This window comes from Rana temporaria, chromosome 2 (genome assembly GCF_905171775.1).
Source record: "Rana temporaria chromosome 2, aRanTem1.1, whole genome shotgun sequence".
NCBI classification, from domain to species: domain Eukaryota; kingdom Metazoa; phylum Chordata; class Amphibia; order Anura; family Ranidae; genus Rana; species Rana temporaria.
In genome coordinates, this window is record NC_053490.1 from 441,787,143 (window position 1) to 441,804,364 (window position 17,222).

General features: G+C 42.8%; 1 protein-coding gene across 1 annotated transcript in view; it reads right to left on the reverse strand.

The window, feature by feature from the left end:
• The window catches only part of COL26A1 (collagen type XXVI alpha 1 chain), a 489,232-nt gene that overhangs the window by 92,415 nt on the left and 379,595 nt on the right, over nucleotides 1-17,222 (reverse strand). Inside the window, exon 4 of the mRNA XM_040338426.1 lies at nucleotides 3,781-3,842. Coding sequence (XP_040194360.1) covers nucleotides 3,781-3,842 — 62 coding nt within the window. The remainder of the gene's footprint in view (nucleotides 1-3,780; nucleotides 3,843-17,222) is intronic.

Sequence of the window (17,222 nt, forward strand, 5' to 3'; positions counted from 1 at the left end):
ACCTGTGCTGACACCTGACTTTAGATCAGGGGTCTCCAAACATTCTATACAAAGGGCCGGTTTATTGTCCTTCAGACTCTTCGAGGGCCGGACTTTGGCCAGCGGGAATTAAAATTTTCCTGGCATCATTGTTAGTAAACATCTGGTATTAGGGGGAGGAATAGTGCCCCATTGCTGGTATCATAGGGAGGAATAGTGCTCTATTAGTTGTGTCAGTGGGAGAAATGGTGCTTCATTGTCGGTGTCAGATGGCAGAATAGTGTCTCGTATCAGTAGGAGGGGTACTGCCCCAAGGGCCGGATAAGGGCAAGCAAAGGGCCACATGTGGCCCTCGGGCCACAGTTTGGAGACCACTGCTTTAGATTATCCATGACTAGGCCATGGCAGTCAGAGAATGGAACAACATGGGATATGTTGAAAATATTGGTGGTGATACCCATTGTTAATTAAGCATCTGTTAAAGGAAACAATTGCTTAACAGCAGAGTGACATGTGCCTAAATTACTGATGATGCAAGATCACATGATATGAGAATGAACATCTCAGTAACTCATCTCAGTCCCTAATAGCTTATATAATGATATATCACTGGTTTCAGACAATGATGTAGGGACAGGGATCACAGAGGAGGCAAAAGTAACATATCCCCAAAGAAATAAAGTTTGGGGGGAATTGGGTAACAACCTCCAGCTCCTGCAAACTATGCCTTTCAGTATCCTGTTAATAGTATCCAACAAACACTTTCTATTCCAGTCATATGGCTCCTTCTCTTTCTTAAGGCTGCCATGGTATCTAATCACAGACACAATTCATGGTAAATGATTATTACAGCTGTTCACAAGATGAGGAGAACATTTTATTAGTAAAAGGTGTAGCACATGGAATTGTTCAAGCTGGAGGAATACACAGTGGGAAGACATTGGGGGCCCTGTTTTGAGAGCTGGGCACGCCAAGAAGACATGGATCTTACACACTTGTGGTAAATATACAGTATAACCTCTAAGAGGTCTATTTTGCTATAATTATGACGTCTCATATGTCCAAGAACAGTCAAATTGTTGCTGAACATGGCCTTAAAGGGGTTGTAAAGGGTTGTTTTTTTTATTTTCTAAATTGGTTCCTTTAAGCTAGTGCATTGTTCATTCACTTACCTTTTCCTTCGATTTCCCTTCTAAAATTTTTTTTCTTTGTCTGAATTTCTCACTTCCTGTTGCTCCTCAGTAAGCTTGCCCCCATCATCCGAGCTGTTCTGGCTGGGGGCAGGACCGTCTTAATAGCATCATGGGCCCATGGGCAAAGTAATGGTCTGGGGCCCCTACAATGGAGACAGTGCAGGTAAAAAGAAATCAAGTAGGTAGGAGGTAGGGGATATCTGGGGTGTAGAGGGGTCAGAGTGCTGGGGGATATATGGGGTGTAGAGGGGTCAGAGTGCTGGGGGGATATCTGGGGTGTAGAGGGGACAGAGTGCTGGGGGGATATCTGGGGTGTAGAGGGGTCAAAGTTCTGGGGGGATATCTGGGGTGTAGAGGGGTCAGAGTGCTGGGGGGATATCTGGGGTGTAGAGGGGTCAGAGTGCTGGGGGGATATCTGGGGTTTAGAGGGGTCAGAGTGCAGGGGGATATCTAGGGCAACGTTTCTCAACCAGTGTGCCGTGGCACACTGGTGTGCCGTGAAGAGTCCCCAGGTGTGCCGCGGCAAAATTACCCCAAATATTGTAGCACTACTGCTGGGCATTTGTCTTTACATCGGTGCCGGGGCCGCTGTGTAAATCTCACTTCCCGGCACTCGGGAAGCTGTGCGGGCATCCCGACCGCGTCTTGCCAACCAAATACGTCATCTGTTGCTATGGGAGGGTCGGACGCACGCACTGCTTCTGTGACGTGAGAGCCGCGGGTACTGTCCTGAACTCTGCCTGGCGCGATTTTCCCTGAGGGGGAAGAAGAAAGAGTAGAGCCACCGTGACACTGCTCCCCTGCCCGCAGACATGGCCACCCGCTCAGAGAGGGAGAAGGCCCTGAAGCTGAATGAGCAGCACCAGGCCATCCTGTCTCGTATGCTGAGGGAGGAGGACAACAAGTACTGCGCTGACTGCGAGGCCAAGGGTAAGGTGGTGAGGGGGGGCTCTGCTATGAATAACCAGCTGTCAAGTCACTGACACCTCCATTCATGGCTACAGCACTCTGGATCTGATTGGTTGTTGTGCAGCTCTGACAGTTCTTCTTTCAGTGTATGTGTGCATGTGTACACATGTCTGTAAGTGCGTGTATGACAAAAGTAGTTCTGATGGTACAGGAATAGGGGGGTCAGGATTAAAAGTAACATACATACAGACAGATGCGCACGCACACGAACAGACACACGTACAAATACACACACTGTGTATGTGTTTGTACATGTGTCTGTTTGTGTGTGTGCGCATCTGTCTGTATGTATGTTACTTTTAATCCTGACCCCCCTATTCCTGTACCATCAGAACTACTTTTGTAGGGCTTGTTCGAGATAGCAGCAAGGACTGCTGCTCCTCTGAAAAGCAATTTGTGTTCATATTGCTTTTCAGGGGCATTTGTCAGCCAGTGAAGAGGCATATCTTGCCTCCTCACCACCTGTTTTAAGCCCGTAAATGCAATGCACACAGTTGCAGGGTAGTTGCAGTGCAGCCCCAATCACCCTGGGTATACCTCCAGCTGCAGCCACAGCATGTTTACACCCCAGCTGTTGCCTCTGCAGCTAAAGGGGCAAAAGTTGGGGGTGGTAAAAACAGCTCAACTATGTGGTTTTACTGCCCCACCAGCCTGACATGTGAACAAGCTCTTGGTTCTGGGTGGATGCGTGCTGCGTGTAGGGCAGCCCATTCATTTCCCTACCCGCAGTAATGCGGGGAAAGAAGTCCCTGACCCTTTTTTTTAAATTGTGCCACAACAAAAGCAACCCATGTTTGCCAATGGATCGGGCACCATTAAGAATTAATGGCACCCCTAAAGAGCAGAGCATTTGTCTGTGTGTCAAGAACGAGCGCGATTTTGCGCGTGTTCCGCAACACATAGCGACGTGAACCAAGTCTTGGACAGGGGTGCCTCAAGACTGAAAATATTTTTCAAGGGTGCCCCGACTGGAAAAAGGTTGAGAAACACTGATCTAGGGTGTAGAGGGGCAGCCCCAATTTTGGGGCAGCTCAGCTGCTTTGGGGAAAGGGCAGGGGCCCCCCATGCAGCTGGGGCCACTGGGCAGTGCCCAGGTGTGCCCTCTCATTAAAACAGCCCTGGCTGGGAAGTAGTCAGCCAGAACAGCTTACTAAGGAGGAATAGGAAGTGAGAAATTCAGACAAAGAAGAAAAAAACATTTAAAAGGGAAATCGAAGGAAAAGGTTCCCAAACCAACAATTCACTAGCTTAAAGGAACTTATTTAGAAAAAAAAAACCTTTACAACCCCCTTAAGTTGTCTATTCAATACAAAACTGATAAATGTGCAACTTAACAGACACAGCATAAACAGTGTCTGAATGTGCCAACAAACGCTTGCAGCCATTCTGCAAAATCTGTGAGTTCCATACACATTCCTGCCAGTCCCACTTCTGCTTCTAAACTAGGAGTCTTTATGCTGCATCTTCTATTAAATAAAGAAGGCAAAACTTCTTTATTAACCACAACGTATGATTGGAACTAAAACCACAACTGACAGCAAAATATGTTGTTATTTTAAACTCACGGAAGTATCAGAAGGTGGACAGTGATTCAAACAACAATACCAAATACTGAAATATCAAATTCATGTGGTCCTACCTTTGCTTCAAGATGGCTTATCCTTTCTGCTATTGCTGCCAGTCTTGTGCAATTCATACATTCTGTAAGCAAAACGAAAAAAATAATAAATAGAAAATATATTATTCAGACAAGGAAAAAATTAATACTTTAACACACGACCGGGTTTTCCGACGGGAAAACTGTGAGGAGAGCTTTTGGCCGGGAATCACAGCCGTGTGTATGCTCCATCGCAGTTTTTCTGACGGAAAAACTGCCAAACCCGCCGGACAAAAAAAGAAAACCAGCTCTCTTTTTTCCCGCCGGGATTCTCGACTGACTTTTTCCTGTCAGAAAACCCGGCCATGTGTAGCAGAAACCGGACATTTTTGGCAGTTTTCGTGTGGGGAAAAACTCAGATGGAGCATAAACACGGTCAGGATTCCTGAGGAAAAGCTCTCATCTGAGTTTTCCCGACAGGAAAACCCATCGTCTGTACGGGGGAAAAGTAGAGAGCAGGTTCTCGGTTTTCTCCTTGGGATTTCCTATGGACCTTTTCCCGGCGGGAATCCCGGTCGTGTGTATTAAGCATAAGAGTGTACAAATGCCAGAATTATTTTTTTTAAAAGGGGAAAACATAAAACAAAAATGTCAGTGCTTACACTTTTCCATCGCCTCTCCCCTCAGCATTTTTGTGATACAGTAGGTCATTATTACTTTTAACACATTTCTCTGAGAATGTTTGGCCTGTCTAGCACTGCACTTGCTCCGGAAATCTTCCAAATTCTGCATTGTTCTACAAACCCATGCACACTACAGTATCAATTCACTTTAATGGAAAATCTTTGCAGGTTGTGAGGCTTTCAATTGATGTTAATGGAGATGCAGCACATATTCACAGCCAGCACAATGCAAAATGTAGAGAATTTCAGGAGAAAACAGGTCACATTGTGATGATCTCAGAGGAGAAGGTTGTAGTTGAGTATGTGACAAATAAAGCAAAAAAGAACAAAGGAAACAATTCCATAGTACTGTATAGTTCATAATCCATTTACTGATAAAATAGTGATTACATGCACTTATAAATTGCTGGAGATGGTGTTGTATGGTAAGAACATCCTTCCAAATAAACAGTCCATCTGGATGGTAACAAAACTGCCCAGGCTACATGCAGATGACTACCAGGTACCTTTAGTGCCAGAGTGAAAATATCAGCATCAAGCAGCTTTAGCCTGGCAAAGGGGAAGTGATATCTCTAAACCACTTTCCTGTATCTTGTGATTTCATTCCCAGAAGGTGTGGCTTGCTGTCACTCTCCCTCTCCTCTTAACCCTGATGTTTTCACTCCTATGCTGAGGGCGGCTGGAAGTCATCCTAAGTGTTTCCATAGCCAAAACATTTTTTTTTTTAGGGTTGGGTATAGTGGCAAAGGATTAGAACACCTGTCAGGTTTTACTACTGTTGAAGGCACAAGATTTGGGTATAGATAAACTTTCAAGGCTAACGCCACCTTTTGGACCATGTTACATGTTATACCTTGTAACATGCACCAAGGTGCAAATCAGACCCCACCCTCTTCATCTGTGAATGAATGAACTACGAGTTCTGTTTCCACCACGGCAAAAAGACTTGTCGTTCTCAATCAAACATAAGTGTGGTGATGATTCGTATCATTCATAACGCTTCCTCCAGTTCTGTAACTGAAGGTCTGAACCTAGTTATGGAAATAGAGCTGGAGGAAGAGTTTGTAGGATCCTGGCATTGAATCCATGATCTACTGATCAAGGTCTCAATGCTTTGCAGGCTCATTTGCACAAAAAATAATATGTTCACATTTCCTTGTTGTCAATATGCACTATATTACCAAAAGTATTGGGACACCTGCCTTTACACGCACATGAAATTTACTGGCATCGCAGTCTTAGTCCCTAGGGTTCAACATTCAGCTGGCCCACCCTTTGCAGCTATAACAGCTTCAACTCTTCTGGGAAGACTGTCCACAAGGTTTAGGAGTTTGTCTATGGGAATGGTTGACCATTCTTCCAAAAGCGCATTTGTGAGGTCAGGCACTGATTTTGGATGAGTAGGCCTGGCTCGCAGTCTCTGCTGCAATTTATCCCAAAGGTGTTCTATTCAGATGAGGTCAGGACTCTGTGCAGGCCAGTCAAGTTCCTCCACCCCAAACTCACTCAACCATGGTTATGGACCTTGCTTTGTGCATTGGTACGCAGTCATGTTGGAACAGGAAGGGGCCATCCCCAAAATGTTCCCACAAAGTTGGGAGCATGAAGTTGTCCAAAATGTCTTGGTATGCTGAAGCCTCTAGAGTTCCCTTCACTGGAACTAAAGGGCCAAGCCCAACCCCTGAAAAATAACCCTGCACCATAATCCCCATTGACTAAGACTTGGATGCCATTAAAGTTCATGTGCGTGTAAAGGCAGGCGTCCAAACACTTTTGGTAATATAGTGTATATGCATTCATAATTTTTTTGTAAAAGGTAGTCTTAGCCTTTAATATTTTTCTAAAGCTTGTGTTATTTTTATGCAAAGTTGTATTGTTTTACTTTATGTAAGGTAAAGGGCAAAACTGTATTTTCCCAAATCTCATGAATTACCTGATTTTCAAAAGGCTTTAGTTTAATAAATTGTATTTTCTGTGTCCAGGGCATAGTGCCAGCTATCAGTCACAGGTTTGCTTACATTTTCAAAGCTGCGGATGCCCACCATAATCAAACTGTTTTTTATGGGATATATTTCATTTAAATTTAAACTCCAGTCTGGTTAAAAAATTAAATCTAAGACATCCATAAATGCAGGATACAATGCTCATTTTGTCTAGGGCGATCTAATAGAGAGGAATACTGTTCTGGCCTTCTTTTAACCTGTCCCAGAATGTGGCCTTAATGTTATCATGTGTAATACAAGACCAATGGTGACCGTTGGTTCTGCATTGTACACAATGATGTCAGTGAAAGGTACAGCAACACAATGGGAGAAGAGCAGCAACTTTGGGAGAACCGGTCATTACTACTGAAGGCAATGGATAGGAAGACTTTAGGACCATTAGGAAAGGTAAGTATCACTCTCTATTACATTCCCCCCCTCAACTAAAAAAAGATTATATCCTGCATACGTGTGCAGAGCTGTCCTGTGCAATCTCAAAAAGGCCTCTTAGTTCTTATTTTGAACCACAGAATGATTACATACCTTTCATATTTTAGAGAGTAGTTAAAGTGATAGTAAAGCCTTGTTTTTTTTCTTTAAATTAACAAACGTGTTATACTTACCTGCTCTGTGTAATGGTTTTGCACAGAGCAGCCCCTGATCCTCCTCTTCTAGGGTCCCACGCCGGCGCTCCTGGCTTCTCTCTCCTTCCGTGCAACGCCACAGCAAGCAGCTCCTCACCCGTGGCTCTGTGTGTCTCCACATTGGCTCATTGACTATGATTGACAGTAGCATGAGGCAATGGCTTCTGCTGCTGCCAAAAAAACAATCAGGAGTACGAGTGCCTGGAGAGACAAGGCTGTCTTGAACTACGCTAGATGAGGGAGCTCAGGTAAGTATTAGGTGGGGCTGGGGGGGGCTGCTGCGCACAGAAGTTTTTATACTTTAATGCATAGAATACATGAAGGTAAAAACAGTGTGCCAGATCCACGAATCCCAGGCGCAACTTTACTTAACTTTTCGGATTTAAGTTACACCGCCGCAATTTTTCCAAGTTAGTGCCCGATCCACAAAGCACTTACCTGGAAATTTGCGGCGGTGTATCCTAAATCCGGCCGGCGCAGGGCGGGCCAATTCAAATGGGGCGAGTCCCATTTAAATTAGGCGCGCTCCCGCGCCGGACATACTGCGCATGCTCCGTTTCCGAACTCCCGCCGTGCTTTGCGCGCCGTGACGTCATTTTTTCGAACGGTGCGTAGCGTAATTCCGTATTCCCGGACGGCTTACGCAAACGACGTTGATTTTTAAATTTCGACGCGGGAACAACGGCCATACTTTAGACAGCAATACACTTGCTGACTAAAGTTAGGGCAGCAAAAAAAAAGTGTAAATTTGCAACGGGAAACTATACTAGCGGCGACGTAGCAAACGCGAAAAACCGCCGTGGATCGCCGTAACTCCTAATTTGCATACCCGACGCTGGTTTGCGATGCAAACTCCCCCCAGCGGCGGCCGCGGTACTGCATCCTAAGATCCGACAGTGTAAAACAATTACACATGTCGGATCTTAGGGATATCTATGCGTAACTGATTCTATGAATCAGCCACATAGATAGAAACAGGGATACGACGGCGTATCAGCAGATACGCCTGCGTATCCCTTTTGTGGATCTGGCCCATTATGCCTTTACAGCCACTTTAACAGTTTAGACACTGGGAGGGCTGAAACAACCAGAAAAATCCTGTGTGTTATCACAACACAGTAGGGCTTAAAAGTTGAGTGCTTTTCTGGTAAATGAACAGCTGTTTTTCTGTACTTGCAGGGTCTTTAAAGAGAAATCTAGCGAGATCTCACAATGGGGTTGTTTTACTAAAACTGAAGAGTCCAAAATCTGGTGGGGCTGTGCATAGAAACCTTCAGCTTCTAACTTCAGCATATTCAATTAAGCACAGACAATAAAAACCTGGAAGCAGGTTGGTTACTATGCACAGCTGCAGAAGATTTTGCACTCTCCAGTTTTAATAACTCAACCCTAGTGTATGCAAAAGACTTTACTCGAAGGCACGGGTGATGTAGCCTTTCTAGGGACAGCAGTGTGACCCTGCCTATGTCCCTGGTGCCTCTAAAAATTGGGAATTGGCATCTAATTTAATGTGAGTAAGGCTCGCCATACATGGTCGAATTTTGAAATATTTTTTTTTAAAAAATCTGAAAATTTGTGTGTTTTGTGATCCGATGATGCCACCATTGATTTTAAAATTCGACCAACCAAACCTTCAATTTCACCTCATGTTGCTACAGAAAATAATTTTCATGTCAGGGAATATTCTTCTCTTTCCGGGAATTTTCTTTTCTTGCACATTTCTTTCTCGATTACGATTTTCTTGAACGATTCTCCCATCATTGATTAAAAAATCAATCATTTAAAAAAAAATTCCAAGATGTTTGATTATTAAAATTCAATGGCCACACGGAAATCGGCTGTTGCTGCAGCCCACTAATGGTACGGAATACGAACGAAAATTCTTAGATAAGATTTTCAAAAGAAAATTCTTTCGAAGTTCGACCCATGCCTAAATGCAAAATTACTTTTTTTTTCACACTACACAGCAGAAGGTTTTGATATCACCGGGGATTTCGATTGTTGGGGGAAGTGCTTGTAATCCTTGCATTTAATGTTGGCCTTTATATGGTTATATTTTCAAAATATTTTTAGAAAAATATTGGGGCAGATTCACGTAGAAATTTGTTACGCTGCAGCGGCGTAACGTATCCCATTTACGTTACACCGCCGCAGGTTTACAGCGTAAGTGCCTGATTCACAAAGCACTTACCTGTAAACTTGCGGTGGCATAGCGTAAATCTGCTCGGCGCAAGCCCGTCTAATTCAAATGGGGCGGGCACCATTTAAATTAGGCGTGTTCCCACGCCGAACGTACTGCGCATGCTCTGTCCCTAACATTTCCCGACGTGCATTGCGCTAAATGACATCGCAAGGACGTCATTGGTTTCGACATTAACGTAAATGGCGTCCAGCGGCATTCATGGATGACTTACGCAAACAACGTGAAATTTAAAATTTCGACGTGGGAACGACGGCCATACTTAACATTGGCTAGGCCACCTAGAGGGCACACTTAGTTTTACGCCGCGTATCTCTACGGAAACAACGTAAATTTAGAGCGACGGGCAAAGCGGACGTTCGTGAATCGGCGTAACTAGTCATTTGCATATTCTACGCCGACCACAATGGAATCGCCACCTAGCGGCCAGCCTAGAATTGCAGCCTAAGATCCGACGGTGTAAGTCAATTACACCTGTCGGATCTTAGGGCTATCTATGCGTAACTGATTCTATGAATCAGATGCATAGATACGACAATCGTATCTCAGAGATACGACGGCGTATCAGGAGATACGCCGTCGTATCTCTTTTGTGAATCTGGCCCATTGACACTAATGAAAACCATTGCAGGCCTCCATCTGAAAATGCTAGTTACTTGTCTGCTATGCTTAGCCCCTGACTTCACCATTTCTCAGTCATAGACCTGGAGCAAGTACGCAAATCAGTAAATTCATTATAAAGTCAGACACCCTGACCTGCATAGATGTTCTTGGTTAGTGACTCAAAGTACTATAGAGTGTCAGCATGATGGCCAGGCACTTAACATTTGCAGAATGAGGTCAACAACAGTAGCCTCCAAGCTTCTCTGAGGAAAAGTTCAATTTTCTGAATTTGTGACACAAGCAGCCCATACACATCTAGAAACAGCAAAACTGTGCAGTAATTTAGAGTGATAAATCACAGATCAGCTTTCATTAACCAGACTAAATTGCAAAAAGATGGCTTGTGTTGGCAAACGTATTGCACACCGCACAATTTTAATAAGCCTTTGTATGTAAACTTGAATAAAAATTGCACGCTTGTACGAAAGCATATGTTTCTATCCAGAATTTTAGAATGTACTTGATTTGTTTTTCAAATATTGGAGGAAAATGAACTCAGGAACAAGGTTGGCGTATAAACAATGGCGATTAACATCTGGAAATTGTATACCATACGTATTTGTTACCACATGAAACGATAACCTTGACGGCTTTCATATTGCACATGATGACTGGCTGGGAACAGACTGGGAGAATGTCTGACAGCAGCTATTCAGTGTGTTCTTCTCATCCTATAAGATGAATGCTCTAGGATTTCCTGGGAGCATGGAGAATATGTTCCAGTACCCTGTACACAATGTCTGAATAGTCCATCACCAAGTGACTTTCATGTAGAGTGAAGCAAAATTGATATTGTCGTTCACCACTTCACTTTCAATCAGTTAAAAAGTTTCTTGAACATTTCAACATTAAACAATTTACAAATCTCCTAAGCCAGAAAATACGTTTTTCTTTTTTGTTTTTTTTTTTGCAGCTGTGGCTCTGATTTACTAATAAAAAGCATATTCTAAAATATGCATTTCATAGTTACAATTTTATGTTTGAAAAACAATTTCAGTTCTTGTCTTGCGTCCTTAAAAAACCTTAAACGAATCCTGTCACTAAGATACCAACACAGAGATAGAGCCACCCTGTAAAAATTATTACTATACTGACCTTTCCAGTGCTTGTTGTGGAAAACCTTCAAGAGCTATGGGCTAAGTGTCCGTATTCTATTGCCAAGCCAGCCTGTAGGGCAAAGCCCTGGCACTGTTTTGGTGTTTCGCAGTATGCCCACAGCTTCCTGCCTCCTGTACATTCCTATTGGCTGGTGAGGCAGTCTGTAGGGATTGGACAATTGAATGGTGTGCTAGAAACTTATAGGCTGATGCAAGTATATGACTGCATCTCTAGCTCTTTGCACTTTATTTGACAACAGTTTTTTTTTTTAATTTAACCAACAAAATTATTCTAAACCTGAATTGTAGCCACTAAAATTCATTTATTTTTAGCTCTCCCAGTCACTTACACAACCAGTCTGACTGGAACTTTGGACAATTACAAAAAGTCCTGTGTCACACTTCTACATGCAGCTCATATACTTGAAAAGAGAGAGGTCTGTGGTCACTGGGGGCAGGTCAGTGCCATGGCAGCCCATGTGGTTGCTATGGGGCTGAGGGGGTGGAAGGGGCCCCACTACTGAGGTTTTCTGATGTCTCCATTACAAAAAACTGTTGTCAGATGCACAGGATCCTGCTTTGGGATCATGCTATTATTAATCCCAAATCTCATTTGAATACCCTACCATCTGTGAGCAATTGCCTTCAGAACTACTGGTCATCCTGGGCTATCCATTTTCCAGAAGCTAAAAAATCCCAGAGAGAGGATATCTTTGCAATGAGGGAGGAATTCATAGTGGAACCTAAAACCCTTTATAATCAGGGGGATCAAGACATCCCCCCTTTATGGGGAATGAGTACATTAGCACACCTTAGTAAACATGCACTAAGAATTTAACATAAATAAACGCAGATACCTTGTCAACGTTCTTAAATTGAAGGAAAACACAAATACACTCACACAATACATGTTGTATCCAGTGTCAAACGCATAGTTCAGTGATGCAATACACATCAATCACGATAACCCGCCAAACACTGATTATTACCCACTACACTGCCACTGTTAAATGATCTCCAGTGCTGAAGCAATGTAAACACAAAACAGAACATTCTGGGTGAGGTAACATAACAGACCATTGGTCCTATAGACTTCCGTGTAACTACGTTTTTTTGGCTTACTTCCAAACTGATGCATTAAACAAGCCATACATGATTCATTTTTTTTTGTTTGGCCAGCAGGTTGATAGAAAGAAGATTAAAAGATTCCCTCATCCACACATTCAAGGTGGATGGGGGAATCCCTCCCGCTGAGCTATTGTATTATGATATTGGGGAGGCTTCCCCACCATCAGAATACACATATTATTATTATACAATATTTATATAGTCTCAACAGTTTGCGCAGCACTTTACAATATAAGGGAAGATAGTACAATTACAATACAACACAATACAATACTAGAGGGTTAGGAGGGCCCTGCCCATAAGAGCTTACAATCTAACAGAGATCAGCACCACTGGCTACAGCCAGTGGCACTGATCAAGCAAACATTCTCCAACAGGCTGGTAGAACAGAAGTCGATTTAGAAATCAACTTCTGAACAACCAGCCTGCTGATAGATGGATCAAAATGTGTCTGGTCACTGCTGAACCGGACACATTTTCAATCCATCTATGGCTGGCTTTAGATCGATTCACTATTCCACAGTTAAAGGGATGCTCATTCACATGACCTGGTAAATTAATTTAACAAATTGCCTGTCCACCGATAATTGAGTGTGTTATATTCTACCAATAAGAGAGAGGTTGTGGAAGTACTTACTGTATGTCAAAACCAGTCATTCACAAAAAAAAGGCATGGGCAAACTACACCGCTTACTTTTTGTAGTGCTATTTCAGAGCAACCAGAGATATCCAACAAATGCCATCTATACTGGTAAGTCATCTGCAAATGTTTGATGCATACTATCGATGAACAGGCAAAAAAGTTGTTAGCTTCCATATTTACTTTCAAAGGAAGGGAAAGAGGCCCTAAGAAAGCCAGTATAGTGTAGTATTTCAATTTATTGGTGGAATAATTATAAAAGATATGAGGTATTGCACTCGCATAAAGGGAGAGGTTATAGGCATATCAGTGTGGTAGGTGATCACCAGTCCCGGGTACAAATGGATAGCTCGAACCACTGGCAGCTAGAGGGGTGGAGAAGCAAAGCCAGAGCACTTACATGTGCATGGAGCAGTGCTTTTAACCACAACCGCTTGATGCCAAGCCGGGACTGTACTTCACAGAACTGCCATGTGGGAAAGGATATTACAGCCTGGATCCAATACCAAAGGAGTGAATGTCTCAGTGCCTCAAGGTCTTTCTCAGCTTGGAATGCGTTTCGGAAGTACCATAAGCTTCCTTCATCAGCCTGAGACTGATGAAGGAAGCTTATGGTACTTCTAAAACACGTTCCGTAGGTGCTCTGGCTTTGCTGTAACCTCTTCCTTTATGTGAATGCGATACCGCATATCTTCTATAAATTTATACCACCATAAAATTGGAATACTGCATTATATTGGCTTTCTTGGCACCTCTCTCAACTCTCTCCATTTGTTCCAGATACCAGCTCCCCAAGCCAGAATCGAGCAGGCAGCTTAACTAGTCATAGTGTAGGTAACCATGTGTGGTTCAACAGACTGTTATCCAAGACTTTAAATACATATTTCCTATCAGTTTTTATGCCAATTTAGTATTGTTTTTGTTTACTGTACAACTTGCTACAATAACTCACTTTGTTACAATATCACATTGCATCGAGCATGTCCTCTCTCAATGTGATTAGGCTTCATTTTTTATCCTGCTCCTCCCGAACTAACAGCTGCAAGCTATTTTAGCATTACTATCATCTTATTGGGAATGAGCACCTAGGGCAATTTTATTGTTGGTTTTGTGACCGTATTTACTTTTAGCTGCTGTTTCACATGCATTTGTGCTTGCCTGTGGTTCCTTGTGACACAGGCAGATTTTTTTTCAAAAATGGTGCTTATATGTCACAGCTATGATAAATCAGAACCATTGCTGTGAACTTCTGAGATCGGTGGGATGGTAGCTAACATTACTAACTGTTTTTTTTTAAGGTTCAGGTTTCATTGTTACATTCTTCTTGGTTTTACTACCTAGGTTGCTAAACTGCAACAAGCACAGAGGCTAAGTGGTTAGCACTAGGGTTGTCAGTTTGAATCCCAACCACGACACTTCCTGCCTGGGAGTTTGCATGTTCTCTCTGTGCCTGTGTGGGTTTCCTCCTCCTCCAAAGACATGCTGGTAGGTTTATTGGCTCTAGTATGTGTATGAATGTGAGCAGAGGCGGACTGACAACTCATGGGGCCCCCGGGCAATAGGAGATTATGGGGCCCCCGGGCAATAGGAGATTATGGGGCCCCCAGGCAATAGGAGAATATGGGGCTCCCAGAAAATAGATTATGGGGCCATAAAGTATACACACACACACATACAGTATGCATACACAGTATACACACACAGTATACATACACACAGAATACACATACACACACTGAAAAGGTACTGGAGAGGCGGGGCAGCTATAATCTTGGGATTTTTAGACCAAAAGGATGTTGTAAGGGGGCATTTCAGGGACAGATGTAAAACAACATAGATTTTTACATACTGTCCCTGGTTTTACTGAGGCTGGCAACCCTGATGGGGCCCCCTAGGGGCACGGGGCCCTCTGGCAGTGTGCTGCATAAATTGATGGCACTATGTACTGGAAGTACCTGTAATTAACAAAAAAATTGGAGTAAAGACTTTCAGCTTGATGGCAGCATGTTTGTTTGAAGGCAGTCACTCAATAGGTAGCGAGGCCAGGGAAAATATGACAGGGCCTAAACTCGTATCTATGAAACCCAGCAATGGCAGATTCCAAATTTCTTGCATCCACCCTACCCTTTTTTTATATTCTTCTATTATTTTATCCATTTATTCATCTTCAAGCAATTATATACTACATAAATAGTAGGTAAAGCAGGCTTGAAAGGCCAGCAAACAATTTATCTTGCCCATGCATGGACTCTTCCAGGCCTGCTGGGAAATACAAGCCTGCTAACATGTGCTGGATCTCCCTGGGGACCCCTCTCATTTAGATGTGCCAGTCACATCTGGATAAAATGTGCAAGCCTTTTCAATTGTCACTTCTTAATTAGGAGAGGAAAAACAAATAAACAGGAGATTTAGCACAGCTTCTAAGTTATGTTGTGTCAGGCAGTAGTATGGCTGCTGTTGGGTTATACACTTCAGTACAATATATCTCATTTCCTTTTAAAACCTCCACTTAAATGTTGCTTGCTCAGTAACAAGTACAGCAGGCTGTTTAACTAACTGGTTATTTTAAAAGTGTAGGCACACAAGAATTCTGAGCTGTGTTATTCCAGATTTTCTGTCTGGCACACTATAAACACTTAAGACATACTGCTAACAAGATATTCTCCAGTGGTGCAGTCAATGGGAGATGAGTGTATGAGGACATATAATATGAAACCTGTCTTCATGCCAACCTCTTACATGTGGATCTAGGAAACATGCCATGGAGTGATTAAAATAAACTTTTTTTTCAACAATGTTTTAGTCATCTTTGCCAAGTACCAGGGAAACCCGTTTGGATGAAAAAATAAACTGAATCCTTTTAAAGGCTGCTTGTGCCAACAAAAGACTTTAGCTCAGAGAGTTTGTGCGATTCACAAACTTTAAACTGGTAAGTAGTACTGTTCATTGTGCTACCACTGTGCTAACAAAGCTTCAAATTGTTTAAGAAACAACAATCATGTAAATACTATTTTGTTTCTATCTCTAAATTTGCCGCAGATAGTTAAATATAAGAAATGGAAGGCGGGGAAGGGTGGGGACAGGGAGAATAGTTGCTGAGGCTAACCCTGTGAAATTCCCACCCAGAAAATTGATGGATGTTTTTCTCATTTTAATTACGTTTATTGTGTATCTGTTTTTTATCTACAATAATTTTTATTATATTACACTGTATTTTGCGTTCATCGGTACTGAGATAGTCCATCAATTTTTTGGGTGGGAATTTCACAGGGTTAGCCTCAGCAACTATTCTCCCTGTCCCCACCCTTCCCTGCCTTGCTTTAGTAATCTGGATGATGGTACGCTGTTACTTATTATTATGCCTTCTAAATGAAGCTACACTCCACCCTTTGTTCATAAATATAAGAAATAAAAGTTGTATTAAACCCCCCCAAAATTGTAATATATTGCAGCTTACCAATCCTTAGATGTGGTGGCTGCATTTGTTTTTTTTTTTTTTTTTACTTCTGGTGATCTTGCCAGTAACAGACTTCCTGTTTTAGGGTCTTTGCATTGTGGATAAAATAGTAAAGCCGACACATTTGGACAGCAGCATTGTCAGTCTGTGGAGAGGGTAGTGTTAGACTAGCAAGGGGTAGGGAATGCCTCTGATGCCTAGGATTCGCAATCAGCTTTGACAGTCATTGGTCAAGTTCAGGCTCCTGTCCAGCTGAGCAGAGTGTGCTGATGCCTCACCAGCCCTACCTACTCCTGACCTCTGTACACTGCCTTACATCTTTCTGACTTCTGTAAACTGTCCTACCTACTACTGACCACTGGACACTGCCCTACCTACTACTGACCCCTAGACAATGCCCTACCTACTACTGACCCCTGGACACTGCCCTACTGCCCTATTGAGGCCAGCCAGGCCTGAAAATAGTCAAGCAAATCAGCCTGCAGTTCCAGTGGTTCTTCCTTCATGATGGACTCCTATATCTGCGCTGTGGGACTGACCAATTATTCCCCAGACCACAAGTTATGAATGAAAGTGAATGCAGAGTTTCTTGATAAAGCTGACATTTAAGGTAGGCTAAGTTTATATTTTAACATTGACATTGTTATATTAGATTCGTCTAAGTTTTCTTCTAACTACTAGTTTTTCAGGAAGTTGAAAAATTACAGATTTACTGGCCAGATCAGCAGGTAATAATAAAGGCAAAAAGCATAAAAAAAGGAAACAAATACAGCCACCACATCTAAGAACTGGTGAGCTGCAATTTAAAGGAGAACTAAATGCTCCTATTGTTTACAGCCAAGGAAGTTACCATCTTGGTCTCTGTTTGATCTTCAACTGCCATAATGCTTCACATGTGATTAGCTCAGACATCGGCCATTTGATGACTTAACAGTTTGGTTGAGAGCACAACCAATGTGACAGTTACATTCACGTACCCTGAATGTAACA